Source organism: Sinocyclocheilus anshuiensis, unplaced genomic scaffold (assembly GCF_001515605.1).
Source record: "Sinocyclocheilus anshuiensis isolate Anshui unplaced genomic scaffold, SAMN03320099.WGS_v1.1 scaffold413, whole genome shotgun sequence".
Taxonomy (NCBI): Eukaryota; Metazoa; Chordata; class Actinopteri; order Cypriniformes; family Cyprinidae; genus Sinocyclocheilus; species Sinocyclocheilus anshuiensis.
This window is the reverse complement of record NW_015536481.1, coordinates 999824-1019088: the sequence shown is the minus strand read 5'-3', so window position 1 is coordinate 1019088 and position 19265 is coordinate 999824. Positions and strand designations below refer to the sequence as shown.

Genomic DNA, 19265 nt, shown 5'->3' with positions numbered 1-19265 from the left:
ATGAGCTAATGAAATTAAATTTATGATACTATAAACGTATTTTCTGTTACGGAAACACTTGGCAAATGGTCTTTTCCCATTGAAATAGACAGGAACTGCAAATAGCAGCCCAGGAGCTCTACTGTGATTACCACTGAGTGGAGCAAATGTGCAGGTTCTCTCTAAGTATTATTTTTTCAGGTTTTATGCCTCTGAAAATGGACAATGATACTGCCCCAAATATGATGGGATGGAAGGTGAAATCACTGCAACACATTGTTCGGCCCATGATAATGACTAATACTTGTGTTTTTTAACATTTGGTATTTTATTCCCTTATAAATCGCACTGAACTCAACATACGACATCCATTACAAAATAAGAACAGACTGCTTTCATGTGAGTGTCAGAGAGAGAAACCGTATTTACAGTGAGAAGATGGCAAAATGGTGAACTCAGAACTAATACTGTGATCTTCTAATGCAGGCGCAAGCGGCACAGTCAGACTGAATCGTTTGAAACTCTTTTTCAGTCGGATTCTCCACACCGTCTGACCATGGGCCTGAACTGTAGGTGCAGGATGTTGCTGTGGTGGGTGATTGTAGCGATATGTTCCTGTTGTAGCGCCGGACAGTCTCGCGTCTCTTTCTCTGACTGGACGCTCCACTGTCACTGTCCACAGTGCGTCTGTGTGAAACCATGGGGGGTCAGTTTTGTTTCTTGTCCTGCTCAGGCTGTTGGTCAGTCTGGTGCCCAGGGAAGGCGTGATTATACAACTGCCTGTGGTTTGCCGCTACACTGTACAGCTTATACAGAGCCTGAGGGAGCCAACAGAAAGATACGACATGTTAAGATGTTGTGAAATTGTATTTGTCTAAATAGTGTGTTCAGGTGTGTGCAGGTGCAGTAAACCCCCTCTTACCTCATTTGTGCTTCCCTAAAACAAAGAAATGAGGAATACAGTTAACAAATTTGTAGTAAAAATGTGACCTAATTTTATCATGTGAATTTTATCATATATATATAAAAGATATAATAAAATATTTACAAAAATGTGAGGGGTGTACTCACTTCTGTGAGATACTGTACACTACCATTCAAAGATTTGGGGTCAGTAAGATTTTTTATTAAAGAAATTCATACTTTTATTTAGCAGTGACTTGTTGAAATTGATTGAAAAGTGACAGTAAATATTAAAATACAGTAAATACAACATTTTATTTCAAATATATGCTGTTTTTTGTTGTTGTTGTTTTTACTTTCCATTCATCAAAGAATCCTGAAAAAATTATTTACGCTTTACACAAAAATATTAAGCAGCACAACTTCGATATTGATAATAATATAAAACATTTCTTAAGCACCAATTCAGCATATTATAAAATGATTTCTGAAGGATCGTGTGACACTGAAGACTGGAGTAATGGCTGCTGAAAATTCAAAACATTTATATAAATAAACTATATCTAAATGCGTATTTGTTTTTAAAGTACAGTAAGTATTTATTTCCTCTTTTACTTCCTCTTTGAACTGTTGCCGTATGGTCAGCACTACAGAGCACTGAGCACCACAACGGCCAGGCATGAGAACAGTTTCTTCCTTCAGGCAATCCATCTCATGAACAGTTAACTTTACAATAAACGTAAAACACAACAATATTTATACCTTATACATTTATTTAACACCATGCTTCTTATTTACATTCCCTTGCATTTGTACATAACACACCTGTACACACAAATACCATCTATTGTCTATTTTGTATATTGTGCTTTTCTTCAAAAATGTGTTGTATACTGCTATTTCCTATTACTTATTCTGTTTTTATTGTCTGTGTCTGTCATTCTGTTTGTGCTGTGGAAGCTTCTGTCACCATAACAGATTCCTGATATGTAAACATACCAAGCAATAAAGCTCATTCTGTTTCTGAAATGTTGTTTTACCTGATCCCACAGCGCTCCGGCCACCTGATCAATGACGGCGCCCAGTTCTCTGTATTCTCCTGAGTAGCGGATGTATGCCCAGGTGCACAGAGTGATGAGTGCGAAGCCCAACACCATGTTGCAGATGCTTGCAATGATGTCAACACCCACGAACCCCGTGATCCCTGCGGCCACATACATCACAAAGATCACCACGAACAGCGTTGCGGGTGTTCGTGCCGCATGGAAGATGTTCTTGGAGTCGTTGTGTTTGATGTACTGCACAAACAGCTCGTCGATCTCCGCCTCCAGCTGCAGCAGGTAACGCCGGCTGAACTCCTCCCCACCCATTTTCTTCACGCTGCGAAACAACGTCAACGCCTCCTCACGGATGTTCAAGTGACGCGCCTGCAGCGCGCTCGGTGCGAGGAAAGGCCGATCTCCTCCACTCACCTGGACCGTAAAACAAATTTGATGAAGATGAGTCACACTTACACCATTAGAAATCAGCTGTTTATAGTTGTCACACTCACCTCCTCCATCTTCCTGTTGTATAGATCTTTAGCTGCAGCCACTGCGGCCAGATTATTTGCTTCTGCTGTGGCCTGTGCACACAAACACATCCTAACCCTGTCATACTGTATGATGCTAATAGCTCTTGGGTGTATTTACTGTGTGTCAGGCTGTGGATGTGGAACGTGTGTGCTAAAGGTTAAGAGGTCATACCTGTAACATGGATTTCGGATGTGGCAGCTCCTCTCCCTGGTAAATCTTGATATATGCCTAAAATCATAAACAGCTGCTCAGTTCACTTCAAGAATTCCAAATGTCAAATTGTACTGTAACAATTATAAACTGCATTTATCATTATTATTATAGGATATATTGGTACCATATTGGTTGTTGGTTGAAGATTTTTTATTTACTGATCTGATATTGGGTTATATATAGATTTATCTGATATTGGGTTTATAATTCTGCATTCTCATTTCTTCTATTTTTACAATTAGATTACCACTGCCTCATTTAACACTGTTAAATATAATGTTTAGCCAATCTTAAAATATCAATTTTTCAAACTGTACTATACTTTATACAGTAAAGGCATAATGTTGTGATGCCACTTTAAAGAATTAATTTTAGTTTTTAGTGTTTTATTTTTATTACACAATGTAACACAAATTTGCTTCACTTAATTTTTTATAGTTCTACTGTAATTATGTGGTGCTAATTATTATTGCCCTATTTATTTTCACGTAGCATCAGTATTTTGGCAAATATTTAGGTCAGGTAAATATTTAGTACAGATAAGTATTTGTACTATTTTACATGTTTTTTAAAGATATTTTATGGGAGCATTCTAGAAGTTTCTGTAACATTCTGGAATATTCTAGGGATTTCTGGAACATTCCAGAATATTGCGGGACTAGTTATAAAAGCCAAAATCATCCAATTTACTCTTCTGAAGTTTTGGACGACTCACTTTTGGTAACTGTTTAACTGTTGTTAGCTTAGTATTATGCATGTACCATGTAATTTTTATGCATGAGTAATAACATATTTTTAGTTTTTATGAGCACTGTTAGTGATACACAAAACATAAAATATTACTATTGGCCTGCTATTAATAAAAAATATTTTTAAAGTTATCAGACAGATTTTTAATACTGGTGCATTCTCAATAAACATGTTGGTTGGTTCATTCATATTTTATTCCTAGTAGTAGTGCTTTTACCTCAAACAAAACTTACCTTGAAGTACTCCAGAAGACCCCGGCAGGTGATTTTGCTTCCGTTTATCTCTTTTACGTCCAGGTTTTTGGGGTGTAGTAACCACAGAACAAGCACTTGTAGATTATTGATAAACTCTTGATCGATCTCTGAAACACATGATTGGAAACAGGTGACTTTGTACACTGTTTTTGTACTTCACAGTCTAAGGATGCCAACATGGCTTCCACATATTTGAGCTCAGCTACAATCTACTGATTAGCGTACATCTGTCAACATACCCTTCAATCTGCCGTCAAAGTGTGGGTTTGTGGCCACCTTGAGTCCCGGGTGAGGCATGAGGAAGCAGGAGATGTTGGTGAAGCAGGAATGGATGTGTTTCCTCACGTTCTGCAGCTCCTCATGTTGATTCTCTGAGATCTACACATAAACACACATTGTGGTGGTTCTATTTGAATGAGCTCAGGATTTTCATGTTAGCCCTTCCATTTTTCCTTATATTAACCTACTGACCTTTAATCTTTTCTCCAGAAATTTCATTCCTCCTTCCTGTCCATAGGGAAACTCATATGGAAAGCTCCAGTCCCGCACCAGAAAGATCATTGACTAGTGAAATAACACACACCAGCTGAGTAGAGATGGTCATTTATAGTAATGTAATGAAAAAGCATTTCATAATGACAGTTTTAATGAAGAACAGTCTGTTTCAGAATGAAACTACAAGAAGCAAACTGATTTTTTAAATTAATAGAGGTCATCAGAAGTGTTAAAATACAGCAAATACCTGAAATGGTTTGAGGAATGTTTCTTCCATGGCCAGTCTGCCGTATTCAGTGAAAAGCTATAACAAAAACAAAAGCACAGATTTTTATTCATTTCACACCGGTGGCTTTTCTGTTTAACATTCAAAAAATTATGGCTTACAAGCTTGTCAGGTTTATCTAATTTCATGCATAAACTTGGAATCACTATAAATATTTTATGTATTTTTAATGTTTTATTTGTTTATATTTTCTTTTTGTAATTACACAGCACTTTTTGGTACACTCTATTTCTATAGTGCTTTATAAATACATTTTTAATAGTATTGAATCTCATTAAACTCTCATTAAAAAGTATGATAACTACTATAGTTCAACAGCATTGCGGGTGGTAAAATGAGTGTCACTATACCTGCAGATGCTGAAGATCATCTTCCTGAACATTCTGAGATATGTTATACACCTTAAAAAAAAAGATGACATCAAGGTCCCATTCAGTTTCACTGAAAATATGGTCACAGTTTATTAGGAGGGATTTTGTTTCTGTGTACTACCTGCATAGAGCTGATCATGGTACTGAGGGCAAATACAGTAGCTGAGTCACGGAGAGTGGACTGGCTGTCAAAGGTCCCCTGTGTATCCATTAGCAGCACTGCCACCTACAGGAAAAACTGCGTAATGCATTTCTACTACACGTGAAATTTCCTCTCATGTTTAGTGGAGCTTTGTTTCATTTTCACATACAGGGCTGAGTTACAGGCTCTACCTTACAGAAATATGTTAGATTATACTTTCACTCAAGCCACGAAAAGGAGTATATACTACCATCACATTTTAAAATATATTAAAATAGGACAGTTATTTTTAATTGTAATAATATTTCACAGTATTACTGTTTTTATCATATTTTTGATTAAATAAATGCAGCCTTGGTAAGCATCTTTCCAAAAACATAAAAATATCTTACCTTGCTACCATCTGGTTTGTCCACCAGGAAGACTTCACTCCAGATCTGAATGCCAGTGGTCTCCCGCTCTGACCCTCCTCTCCATGAGAATCCCGTCAGCGGCTCGTCCGGGTCCCCCAGCCACGTATCACTGGCCTGAATGCAAACACGCATATTACAGAATACACAAACTTAAAACAAGAAACTGATTGTGATTTGGAACTAGTCTGAGAGCAATAATACATGTATTTCTACTTTATGAATTATAGCCAATCTCACCTGGCTGTACATGTAACGCAGCATGAAGTCCATGAGGAAGGATTTGCCCTTGCGGAAGGCTCCTGCCACTGAGATGGCCACCACCTCTCTGTCTCTGACCTCTTCAGCCAGCAGGATCTTACTGAGCGCAGCCTCGTCCAGCTCAAACGTGTGGTCATCTTTCACCACCAACACCTGCACCGGACGCGCCCGTCCGTCCGTCTCCTCCTCCTCTGAGCTCCAGTCATACATGTTCTTATCCACGAAAGACCCTGAATACAACCACATTTAAATGTTATTTCTGTTCTTAAAGCTGCAGTGCTCTATATGGATCATAATGTATGAGTTGATACCTCAATATCACGTTACCAAAAAAAGTGACATTCTGTTTGTTAGTACACTGTCATCCAGTGTTATTTTTGTATTTTTTATATATAATATTTTATATTAATATTTGAATTTGCTTTTATTTTTATATTTTTTTGTTTTATTGTAATAATTACATTTTTGGTCATTTTGATATGTCTTTGTCATTTTATTATTATTATTCATTCATTTTTATTTCAGTTTAGTTTTAATTTATTTCCATTTTTTCTCAAATTCCAGTTTTTATTTTTTTATTTTTTTGTGTATATATATATATATATATAAAACTTCAACTTTTTTACAAACAAAAATGTTTTTAATAGTTACAATAATAACTCTGGTTGGGTGTGTGTGGGAAACTACATTTTGTTTTTTTGTGAATTAGTGAAACATTAATGCCACATTATGCTTAAGATAATCATCTATTTGATATCAAATGAGGCCTAAATCCACATCAGAGACAAGTGATCATAAGACAAATGTTATGGAAGAATATTTTAGTTGCAAAGACTCAAGATGAAATCTCTCTTTTCTCAATCTAACATTCTCCTGGGAGAAATTGTGGAGTCACGTTTTAGTAAGGCTTAATGCAGCAGACAACCCTAATGGAGCTTTAGTTATGATCTTAACCTCTGTCATAAAGGCTAGTGTGATGTGGCTCATAGAGATGTTTTAATGGTTTAGAGGTCCTGAAGTACATCTCAGACCTAATAGGTCAAGCAATATGCCAGCTAGCCTAGTACCCTAATGGTTAATGTGTTTTTAAGCATTATATAAGTATGTGAACTAGTAAAACACCAGGTTGCTCTGGAGGATCTGCCCTCAAACTGATGCATTTGTCAAGCATTTCTTAAATGCAACTGAACAGTAATGGATATTGACAGGGGAATTAGAACATTTCTAACATTAGATATTTTCAACCAGGGCTAATTCAAATTATAAGGATGTGATGAAGCTGTTCACAGCATTGCATTTACACTTCTGCCATTGGTTAGCACCAAAGCAACACCATTACTGTCCCAACACTGTAAATGATTTACATTCAAATTACCTTGTAGAGCTCTCTATCTCTCATGTCATATTCACCTGGTCAGGCCTGTTAAGAGCAGCAGACATTCATATGGCTACCATATATATTATATAAACCAGCATCTCCATGTAGGCCTGTAGCAGATGTACAGAGCTCTGCTTATGTGGGTCACTGTCATCAATGCACATCACTTCACACACAGTCAGATCACTTCTGATTTTAACCGCTGCAATGAGGAAAAACTGACGTGTTATCTAGTAAATTCAACTGAAACATCAGTCTCAATAACACAAAGATGTATTATTTAAAAAATAAAGCATATTATTGACTGGGATTTGTAAGAAATGGGTGGGTGCATTTTACAAACGAGCACCAATTTGTGTTTCCACAGACATTAGGCCTGCAATAGCGCAAATGTCACATTGCTTTTAAATATAGACATTACAGCGGTAAAATAGCTGTCATCACAGACACACGCACAGATACAGGGCTGAACAGGGTTGTGGTCCGGACCAAATCAGCTGATTTGGGCAGGGAAAAAGCATTGTTTTTGTTTGTGTTTATTTGTGTGCGTTCCTTAACATAAAGACAGAGTGTCTATGTAACAGCATCCTCATAATTTACAGAATAGCACAATAACCCGTCTCGTAGTGTGTCTCGCGTCTGGATGGTTTATTATATTAAATGTGAACGTACCCCAGCTGTCTCTGTCCTTTTTGTCTCGTGCCATGTCGCACTGGGTGTTTTGTTCAGTATTCGGGTCGGGTCGGTTCTAAACAGCGATCATGAGACGAATGCGACGCTGGAAAACAGCAGCCAGTGATGGAGGCTCATTCTCATCTGAAAACGAGTGTGTAGCGCACCATTAGATCGCTTAGTGGCGCTGTGGGACGGTCGGGTGGTAAACATCGATAGACTATAATGTAATAACCATAGTAATGGGCGGGGCTTAGAGACCTTGGCGTTATTGTTTCTAATTGGTCAGGTACGGTTGGTCTAATATATAGTTCTCATATTTTAACTTTTTATTGTATTATTTCAATTCAGTGTTTTTGTTGTTCTCAGTGGCATTATTTAGGATTAAATCATTATCCAGACCTCTGCTGAAGTTAAACATAATCACGTGGTACGTGATTTTTGCATGTGGGTCTGAGTGTATCCGTCAGATGGCGCTGCATTTACGCTATATAAAAAGAAAAGAAAAAAGAAAAAAGATAAATAAAGACGAGTTAAAGAATGATCACTACTCGTTTTACTGAAAAACACAGTTTTGACTGGTTTGTTCAGTTTTCATGCACTATAAGCATAAGCAATAGAAAGTTTAGATTTACCATTTAAACCAAGAAAAAGAAAGGAAAAGATATACACATCTTACACATGAAAACACCGAAAATAAATAACACCAGTTAATTATTTTATATATTGTAGTTTTAATTATTTATTTTTCACTATAACTGTTGACTGTGACTAACAGATACTACTTTGTCACATAATGCACAGTGAAATTCAGCGAGAGAATTAAAGTGAAAGAGATGTGTAATGCTTTAACATTGTGTTTGCTTTTATATATTAGTGTGTGGGGGGGGGGGGGAGAGAGAGAGAGAGAGAGAGAGCGAGAGAGCGAGAGGTCTGGTGAACTGTCTTTAGTTGAAGTTAGTTTGCGCTTCTCTCTGTTCCTGTTTGGATGGTTATTTCGACGCAAAGTGAACTTCGGCATTTAGGAAAACTTGAAATCTTCATGAGTTCCGAGGACTAAGATTAATCGCACAAATGGTGAAATTTAAATCATAGTTTCTGAATTTAAGTGATTTATTTTGTGTTGTAGTTTGACGCTGTTGATAGCATTAGCATTAGCTTCGGCTGATCAACTAGAGCGAAAGGCACTTAAAACACTCACCAGCTAAATGCAACTATATATCTGTAAAAACTGGATTATGCTTTATGAACATCTTTGTATGTTTATATTTTGTCTTTAAAAATGAAGTTTAAAACTGAAGTGATTTTGTGAGATTAGTTAGCAGAAGTTAGCTGAGTTAGCTCTACACACGGAGATTCAGACAGAAAATGAACTTTAATTATGAAAACATTAAAAAAAAAAATGTAACTCTCTTTCTTACAATGAGGGGGAAACTATTAAAAACAAACCACCTGTTTTGGACTGTTAACACTTCCTGACACCCGTCAATAATTTTGACATGTGTCCAAATAACTGAATGTACAGCTTAAAATCTCCTATATTGTATTTAAAAAATAAATACTTTTGAAATGTAGAAACATCTGCACCAATTACATTATTTAAAGCAGGTATAGTGTGCTAACAGATGTGTTTGTTGAAAAAGTCTTTATAAAAAAGGCTTTATCTATCTATCTATCTGTCTGTCTATCTAACTGTCTGTCTGTATGTCTGTCTATCTAACTGTCTGTCTGTCTGTCTGTCTATCTAACTGTTTGTCTGTCTGTCTAAGCTTAGGTGTGCTGTTATTAATCACATTATGTTCTGGTTTCTGTTATTTTTCAGGGGGATGTGGACTGCAGGTCTGTTGTAAAACTGAATCTGGGTCATTAAAATTGTAAATCCTCCAGTCCGACAGCATGGATCTGCTGGGCCGGTCCGGAGGGGAGATTCAGCGCAGAAACCCACAGCATGACTTTGAGCTGATCCAGAGAGTTGGCAGCGGGACCTATGGAGATGTGTATAAGGTACTGGATGCATTATACCATGGAGTCATGAGACAACTCTATTATATATCTCCTTTAGCGCAGACAGTAACATGGTAATGGATATATATATATATATATATATATATAAACTGCTGTAACATAATGTAATGTGTTTTAAAGAAGTCTCTTCTGGTCATCAAGGCTGCATTTATTTGATCGAAAAAAAAGTAATATTGTGAAATATTATTGCAATTTAAAATAATGTTTTTTTATTTTAATGTACTTTAAAATATAATTTATTTCTGTGATGCAAAATCAGCATCATTACTCCAGTCTTCAGTGTCACGTGATCCTTCAGAAATCATTCTAATATTCCAATATTGGAAACAGTTTTGCTGCTTAATAATTTTTTGGAACCTGTGATAATTTTTTCAGGATTCTTTGATGATTAAAAAGTTAAAAAGAACAGCATTTATTCAAAATATAATCTTTTGTTACAATATACACTACCGTTCAAAAGTTTGGGGTCAGTAATTTTTTTTTTAAGAAATTGTTGCTTTTATTCAGCAAGGATGTGTTAAATTGATAAAGTATTATTAGAAAATATTTTTATTTTTAAAAAATGCTGTTCTTTTTAACTTTATTCATCAAAGAATCTTGAAAAACGTACAAAGCAGTCATACTGATACACTTTGTTGTGTGTTAACGATGGACAGCATAGACAGGAATTGGTGTTACGTGTGGTGGGCTGTGTTTTTCCTCACTGAGGCTCAGGCCACATGTAACTTCCTCCCAAACACTTGCTTTTCTCCCTCAGATGTGAATGTGTCTTGTTACTCTTGTTGTCTCAAACATACACACACACACAGTCATATTTTTCCTGTTTATATGGCTCAGTCCTAAGATAAACACCTTTTATGAACTGCTAAATCACACCTGAAGGTTATATGGCAAGCTACAGAATTCACAAGGTCACAGAAATCCTGTCTGGGGATTTTGAAAATGGTGATTTCTAGAAAAAAATCTTATAAATGTCATTTTATATTTGTATGGTGAATTTGAAATTTCTCTTTGTGAGTCTCTATAACGTTCATAAAAATCTATATCCAGTAATCATAAAACATTCATAGAAATGGTAAGAAAATTCACTAGCTATAAAGTGTGCAAACCCTAAAACTAGTTGTCTAAAATAGATAATAAATAGACATTTCACCCAGGACAGCCCAAAAGTCTCTTTTCCGTGTGTGCTTAAGTGTTTTGATGGCTGTCGACCTACTTCCATTTGGAAACGATGAGACTGTTTCCATCAGAGACATGGCTCTCGCTTACACGCTCACATTCCAGTGTTTTGATCGGAAACTATTCTCGCTCTCTCCTTTTTAAATCACTCTTCCCTCCTTGTGTTTGTATTCTGCAGGCTCGTAACATCTCTACTGGAGAGCTTGCAGCAGTGAAGTGGGAAAAAAATGACAAATGATAAACCTAGTAAGTTGCAAAAAATATTTTACATAGCCCCATAGTCACCAGGTCTTTTTGCATGCAAGAATTAAATAATTTAGTAGGAGGGTTTGGAATCGAAAAGCTATTCCAATTTCGGAAATCAGATCAGATGCGTAAGATCAGGAATCAAATTACTTGTTATAAAATTACTTTTCGATTCAGCTTCTCGATTTTTGTATGAGCATTTATTGTGATTTCAAAAGATTCAATTGCAAGAAGACGAAATAGAACTCACTTCTGCACTCGCGTGCTGTTTCATCATCACGTGCTTTCAGATGGAGCAGAATTTACTACACATAGCCGTAGTTCACTGACAAGTTAAGCAAAAAAATCGCAGACGATTCTATTGCGCGATTCTAAAATCGAAGAAATCGTTCATAAATAAATGATATGAAATGATACGTATATGAATTATATAACTAAAATTAAATAACTGTTTAAAAAAAAGATGTCAGTCTTTATTTTTCTTCTTTTTAGGACAGCATAGCTCTAGCAGCAAATCAACCATCCACATCCAAAAGCTGCAGGACAGCCCACATTTCAGAAACAAATCAAAGAAAAAATAAACAAATACTACTGTTCCAAATATTCTGTATGTTGCTCAAAATATATTGTGTTCAGTTTTTTTTTTTTTTTTTACCCAGACATTTCAAATTAACACATTTTAGAGCTGTAACAACAATACCGTGAAACCGTGATATTTTTGCTTAAGGTTATCATACCGTCAAAATCTCATACCGGCCCATGCCTAGCGGCACTATGTTCTTTTTCACTTGAGCAGCTCATAATCTGGTATTTTCAGTGTCTCAGAATGGTTGGATTCATAGTAATTGCTGGTTCACACAAATTCATCTCTGCATGTGCTTCATGTTAAATTGGGATGCTTATAACATGCATTTTGGGAATGGTTTCTGTCAAAATAAAAGCTTAATGGTTTAACTTAAAAATACTTCAAAAAAATTCACAGACACAATTGTGTTGTATACAATTGATTATTATTATTATTATTACGTTGTTTTTCTTGAATACTTTTTATTTCACAGTAAAGTATTACAAAAGTATTTTTTCTTGTTTTGTTTAATATATTTATTTGGTACAATAGTAATACTTGTTTTGTTAAAATTTTTGGTAATAATCATAATTTATTATTATTGTAGTCAAATTGTGCAGCCCTATTTATTTATTATTTTAAATCACTCAATTTAAATCACTCATCTCAATTAGACCCCCCCAACCGTGTAGTGCATTTAAACAGAAAAAAAAATCTCAGTCACAACTTCTTGGAAGAGTGTTTTAGCACCATAGTTTTGTGCCACACTGTAGTGAATACTTTTGTGCATAGTTGTGATTCTGTGTGCAACAAATATTTACAGTCATATAGTTGAATACCTGTTAGTCACCCTATTGAAGGGACTGGTGGACGTAGCACAGCTTTATTATACAGGACCCACTAGTTTTTAAGATAACCTACTGACTAGTCGATTATGAAAAGGTCGTTTTGCACATCTCTAGTATACTTGTACTAAAAAAATGTTTCACTTCCCATAGTGCTTCAAAGAAGTGTGTTGAATTTAAATGGGTCACAAATAGGGCTGTTTAGTTGGGAGCACCGGACAGTCAAACAAGCCACAAATATATTTGCTCCATGCTGTACGGTTCAGTTGGGTCACATTTTTGAGACCAGAGGGGTCCAATCCTGCTCCTGGAGGGCCAGCGTCCTGCAGAGTTTAGCTTCATTCAGCTCCAGCTCACTTGCCTGGAAGTTTCTAGTCAGTCTGAAGACCTTGAATAGCTGGTTCAGGTGTGTTTAATTAGGGTTGGAGCTAAACACTGCAGGGCAGTGGCCCTCCAGGAACAGGTTTGGGCAACCCTGTTTGAGAATTTTGAAGTGTTTTGCATCTTGTATAAAACCATAAAATGGGATATGAAGACACAATCATATATCGCCTCAATCCCTTGAAATTTTGCTTGGGCAGTTGCTAAAAAAAAGTTAAATCTTTGGCATCCCTTACCACTAAACTTAGAAATCAGTTCACCATTTTTTCCACAGAGTGATTGGTTTGGATTGAGAAGCCTTTATAGAGAATGAAGTTACACAAGCTCCCTTAGATGCTCTTTGATTGCTTGAATTCTAACGTAACAATGTCCAACACGTCTGTCCCAATTAGGGCTGGGCGATATGTCAAAAATATCTTATCGATAATCGCCTTTAAAAATATTGCGATATCTGATAATATCGTCTACCTAAGCCCCACCTCCACCATGGCTGGCCCCGCCAAGACAACATTGCCGACATGCACCATAATCACACACCATGTTCAGTTTGGTCTTAATTATTGCCACAAAGTTTGGTTTTACTTTTCTTAGTTTGTGCTTAAACTAACAGAAAACATTAGCTTTGCTGTTATTTTGGTGTTGCTAATAATTTCCACTCCGTTCTTATCAAATTTGTGTTAGAAATGAATTTCGTTTTGTGAGGAGAACTGTTGAGGAAAAATAATAGAACCCAATTTTAAGTTCATCATGGTGAAGTTGGACATTCTGGCAGTGATTGTAAGAATGATAAATGCATGTTGATGTCATGTAATAATTCGGAAGAGCTCAATCGGATTGATTAAGGTGTTTACATGAAGGTTTTTCAGTCCGATTGAGCCGTCAATCCAATTACAAATGGTTATTTTAAATGTTATTTTGGTGTAGCTAATAATTTCTACTATGTTCTTATCAAATTTGTGTTTGAAATGAATTTCGTTTTGTGAGGAGAACTGTTGAGGAAAAATAATAGAACCCAATTTTAAGTTCATCATGGTGAAGTTGGACATTCTGGCAGTGATTGTAAGAATGATAAATGCATGTTGATGTCATGTAATAATTCCTTGAATAAAATATGCCTATTTTCCGATGTTTCTTTCTTTTTGGCATTATCGCCTGTGTAGACACATTTCATGATAAGTTTAATTTCCTTAATTATAACAATTGCAGCGTTGTTTTTAAACTTGTAGTCAAGCTATCGCGCATTTGATATTTATCATGCATGACTAAAATCATGCAGGGATTAAAAATGAATTCTGAGCAAAAACGATAAGGGTTTTTTTTTCTTTCTGGTAGCCTACTAGTTCGGAGGTCTCTTTTGGCCCGTTTTTAATTAAATAAAAATAACTGCTTTATTTAGAAGCAGGGTAATTTACATTTAATTTTTGTGTTGTAATTTTTAAAATGTTTATTTTATTAATCAAAATACAACGACCACAATATAATATTCAGTGTTGGGCTGCCAAAACTCGATAATACGATAATATCGTCATATCGCCCAGCCCTAGTTCCAATAGAGGCTGATTGCCCTTTTATAGTACTGAAGGTGAACTGAATGATGTGTGCGCGTTTTTGTCAGATAGTGTCAGATCACATGAAGCTGTTGATTGTTATCAGATTCATTCGGTTGGTTGTGTCATTTGCTGTTTCTCTCAGTGATTCAGTGTCATGTGAAATCAAACATGAGAAGTTGAGAAGGGAGGCACCAGAGGAACATCTGGACAAAGTGTGCATGAAAAATAACCAGAATCTGATATCCACCTGGAAAGCAGGTGTGAGCTCTTGTGTGTGTTTGCCTTTTTAGAAAGCTGACTTGTTCTTGTATGTTTAGCAGTCGCCTTTAAAAGAAGCCCATCAGCTGCAGTTTTTGTGTGTGTATTTGTGTAGAGTTGTGTGTGACCACCAACGGTATCCCATGGAGAACTGAAAAGCTGACTGTAACTTTTGTTGCACTAGCCACATTCTTACCCTGCTGCAGGAAAGGATCTTCAAAAAACAAACAAACAAAAAAACAACTTCGATTGAGCTGAGACACTTTTGTCAATGTAGAGGACAGATTTCTTTGTTTGTTCATTGGCTTTTTTACACTCCACCACCTAGAAACGATCCAATCAGCATAGCAACTGTTTCTAACCAGTGGGACGTCTGTCAAGGGTATTTTTACTGTGGAAGTCTGGGCTCTCGTTCCACTGCTGAGAGCAGATGGGTGGTTTTTGTCATAGTTTGGTTTGTGGAAATGTTAAATATAAATCCAGATTGTAAAATATGCAGAGCATGACTAATTATAATGGAGTCATTAATTGTGAGTAAGATGAAATAATGTTTTACCCTCTGGTGGACTTTTAATTTGGGATCCATTTGCTGATTCTTTCATTTCTAAATTTATCACAAACAACTGGCTAATTTCTCTGTCATAGGTTTAGAAAATGGGTTTGGTTCCTAAAGCATTTTTTGGGCTATTCTTGCAGCTTCCCTTTGATCTGTTTTACATAAACTCCAATATATTAGATAGTTGGTAGGGCTGCACGATATATCGTTTCAGCATCGATATCGTGATGTGCGTATCCACGATAGTAGCATCGCAGGATGTGCGATGTTTAGTATAGGCTACTGATCGTTATACTTATACTGATTGTTTTCTTTGCTCACACACAGACACGGTGTCTACACCGGACGCGACAGCTGAACAGAGATACCCATTTTAAATATATTTAGTAGCTACTGCACGCGATTTTCAATGCTGGAAATCCATTTATTCTTCCGCATCGTTGTGGAGAGCGCAGGTCACGGTTGCTTAGCAACGGCAGACACAACGAAAGCGTAAGCTCCCGAGCACTTGGAAAGAAGGAGAAAGCGGAGCAACTGGCGTTTTCCACACGTTTTTAGGCACGACATGTGAACGGCCCCAAAGTCTGTCTACACTGGATGTGACAAAGCGACCATTGCATATAATTGGAACTTTGTGTCAGTTAGGGCTGTGACGGTGGCAGATTTTTACCACCGCGGTGGTAATGGACCAACTACCGCCGGTGGCGCTGTGTTGATATATATATATATATTAGGGCTGTGTATCACCAGCAATGTCACGATACGATACATATCACGGTACAGATGCCACGATGCGATACATATCACGATACATGACTGCACTGAATTTCACCTCAGCAGAATTTAGAAAAACAGCTGTTTATTAAACACTGCTTACTATAGTGCCATTTCTAACTATTGGCAGAGCAGGCAGTTGACCTCTGCATTATGAAGGGCCTCCATAACTGTACCACAGTACAATATAGGTAATTGCATATGTTTCATGTTTACATTGTGCACTCCCCACCAGGTACAATATTCTGATTGTTTGCATCTTGTTTTTAAGCCCATAAATAATAATGTACTTGTTCTAATAAATGTATATTGTAATGTACTCATTCTGATATATTTAAAAAATCATTTACATTGCTGGTAGGTTATCATTGCACAGATTAACACACTCTCTACAATAAAAAAAAATATTAGAAGAGTTCTAAACTAACGCGCTGTCTTCACTGTATCTAACGCAGTGTGTGTGTGTGTGTGTGTGTGTGTGTGTGTATATATATATATATATATATATATATATATATATATATTAGTGGTGTCAAAATGAGCGCGTTAACGCAGGCGATTATTTTTTCAGTTTAACACATTAAAAATATTTAACGCAATTCGAGGGTGGAAACGGTACTGTGCTCGCAGCGCGTGGTCTTCAATTGCACGCACAAAGGCGCCGGCGCGCTGTAGCTTGTATCCTTTCATATCAAAGCGCGAAATAAATTACGTGCATGAATGCCGTGGTCAGTTAAGTCATGAAGTTACCAAAAAGGCGATTAAAGCTGCCTTAAAACTGTGCATGCATGTAATATATTTTATATGAGTCACATTTAAGAACATGTCTCTGAAATGGTTTTCAAAACTGTCCAGGAGGAGCAGCCCAGCACTGTCTCACTCATCTAACACACCCGATTTAACTCGTCAGCTCGTGTTTATTTTAGCACTTCAGTCAGTGAATACACAGCCTGCAAAACACTAAAATAAATATCAAATAAATAATACAGTTAGACAAGAAAGTAGCCTAAATAAGAAAGTTAAATACACCCTGTCTACAGTAGGCGAGCTGCGCGGCGCGACAAAATACTATAAAACTCATTATAATCAGTGATGCTACACTGGATGCGGCACGACACAACATGACAAATCCCCGACAGTAAACTGCCTCGTTCTATTTATGAGGTACTGACATGGAGTTCAAATGTCCTGTGTAGACACTAGACAGACTCAACCTGTTGCGACGCGGTGGTGTCGCGTCCAGTGTAGACACGGTTCACTGTTCCGCTACTGTTATTACTGTTATTACACTTGTATACAAAACTTCGTATTATGCTTGTTATAGAGTGCATGACGTTACGTGCACTACCGCCGGTGGCAGTAGACAACCGCGGCAACCGTCACAGCCCTAGTGTCAGTACGTCATAAAGAGAACGTGGCATCAGTTTACTGTCGGGGATTTGTCGTGCCGTGCCGCATCCAGTGTAGACAGCATCACTGATTATAATGGGTTCATTGTATTTTGTCGCGTCGCACCGCACTGCTCGCCTCCGGTGTGGACACGGTGAGAGCCACGCAGATGCACGTGAACACTAATTTCTGCTGTTCACTTCTGTGATTTGTGCCTGAAATACTGTGCTCTGCAAGTATCCTTGTAAACGCAGTTGCTTATGGCTTGGGTGAAGGGAAACAATTGAGAAAGAATATGGATGTGTAACAGTATATTGGTTCACAGCAGTTTAATGTTCCTGAGGCTTTCTGTCTTATGAATGTTAAATCAAACAACAAAACAAAGAAAAATGTAGCTTTAACACGGATTTATTAGATTTAATTTATACAGTGAAGACTGTGCTGTTATTTTACATTTGATTATTCAATTTCTGTAGGCCCACCTGAATACTGTTAGACATACCTGAAAAATATAAAGCACTGCTTATTTCATTTATATCTTTGTTCTGTTATATATATCTATGCTTGTAATTTGTTTATTTCCTATGCTGATTTACTTGTCTACAAAATCACCCCAATCATTTTTTTTTTCCAAATAAACTATTCAAGTCATGTGGTGATTTTTTTTTTCATATCGCAATATATATCGCAGAAAAATAAAATATCGCAATGTGAGTTTTTTCCAATATCGTGCAGCCCTAGATGGTATTAGCTTCTGTCTAATATGAGATAACATTTTGTTGACAGAACAGAGAGATCTAATCAGTGACATTATAGTTGCATATGAATGTCTCAAGATAAGTGAGGCTTTTTCACGCAAGTTGTTTATCTAGTTTTAAGTTTGTACCCAAGTGTTTTGAATTTTGAATTTACCTAATTCCTTCCTAATACATTTCTTCTCGCTCTGTCAGCTTTGGTGTAAAAGACCATTAAAAAACTATTTCATGACAAACAAATGGAATTGTCTCCCTTGAATACAAACCACACATATTAGGCTGTAATTATAGTGTAAGATACTTTACTGTTTAAAATTTTGGTGTCATTTTTTTTTTTTACTTTATTTATTTAATAAGTTACATTTTAAAATATGTTTAGATAGAAAACCGTTATTTTAAGTTGTAGTAATATTTTACAATATTACTGTAATACTTTTTATTGTATTTTTACGGTATGGTTCAGGGTGGCCGCGGGTCCTTAAAAAGTCTTAAATAAAGTTTTCCTAAAATTAGGCCTTAAAATGTCTTAAATTCAGATTCAGTAGGTCTTAAATATTTTTGGTCACATTACCACAAACATTTCTCCAGTCTGACGGACCCAGTGAGTGTCCATCAAGAGTACTTTTCCCTCGCTGTAGTTACCGCGTCATCAGAGAGAATTGCGGTTACAGAATACAGTCGAACACCAGCTCGCTGTCCAGCCTCCGAACTACTTTAAATGGGTTAATGCAAGTTTACTGAAAAATGGCTTGAGAATTGTACTTGCCCGACAGGACTAATAGCCTGATTAAAACTTAAGTGACAAAAAATAATCACGCATCAAAACGCGCGAATGATTCTTCTGATTTTATTACATTTAGCTTAAACAGCGATTGATAATGGATAGTGTATTTCTATTATCAATGTCGCTGTAACAACGTTCGTAGTCACGGGAAGGAGGAGGCGGGAACCGGCGAACGTTCAAACAAAAACTTTAATAAAAAAATAAACACAAAACAGAACCAAAACACGAATAAAATCCAGGCCTGGTCCTCTCTCGTCTTTCACTGTCGTA

General features: G+C 36.7%; 1 protein-coding gene and 1 long non-coding RNA gene across 3 annotated transcripts; one reads left to right on the top strand and one right to left on the bottom strand.

The window, feature by feature from the left end:
* Nucleotides 1–285: 285 nt before the first annotated feature.
* On the bottom strand, nucleotides 286–7869 carry LOC107682422 (atlastin-1-like). Of its 2 annotated transcripts, XM_016478690.1 has the most exons (14): nucleotides 7689–7869; nucleotides 5618–5868; nucleotides 5360–5494; nucleotides 4947–5051; nucleotides 4805–4855; nucleotides 4416–4472; nucleotides 4145–4237; nucleotides 3913–4051; nucleotides 3653–3780; nucleotides 2628–2684; nucleotides 2435–2506; nucleotides 1923–2354; nucleotides 902–916; nucleotides 287–797 (listed from the first exon to the last, which is right to left on the bottom strand). In XM_016478690.1, the coding sequence occupies exons 1-14, from the start codon at nucleotides 7720–7722 to the stop codon at nucleotides 687–689; spliced, it is 1680 nt and encodes a 559-aa protein (XP_016334176.1). In that variant the 5' UTR covers nucleotides 7723–7869; the 3' UTR covers nucleotides 287–686. The 2 variants fall into 2 exon arrangements, with proteins under 2 accessions (XP_016334231.1, XP_016334176.1); XM_016478745.1 differs by lacking the exon at nucleotides 902–916 and having other exon boundaries at nucleotides 286–797.
* A 743-nt stretch (nucleotides 7870–8612) lies between these two features.
* LOC107683487 (uncharacterized) lies at nucleotides 8613–11109 on the top strand. Its single transcript, XR_001633724.1, has 3 exons — nucleotides 8613–8765; nucleotides 9511–9692; nucleotides 11071–11109. It is a non-coding gene; the product is annotated as an uncharacterized LOC107683487 (long non-coding RNA).
* Nucleotides 11110–19265: the final 8156 nt, after the last annotated feature.

Excerpts from the sequence above, each read along its gene's own strand:
- LOC107682422 (XM_016478690.1), bottom strand. The coding sequence starts at position 7,722 with ATGGCACGAGACAAAAAGGACAGAGACAGCTGGG. Across the intron at positions 4,856-4,946 it reads CCATGATCAGCTCTATGCAG|GTGTATAACATATCTCAGAA; the intron begins GTAGTACACAGA and ends TTTTTTTTTAAG. Across the intron at positions 4,052-4,144 it reads TTCTGGAGAAAAGATTAAAG|ATCTCAGAGAATCAACATGA; the intron begins GTCAGTAGGTTA and ends GTTTATGTGTAG.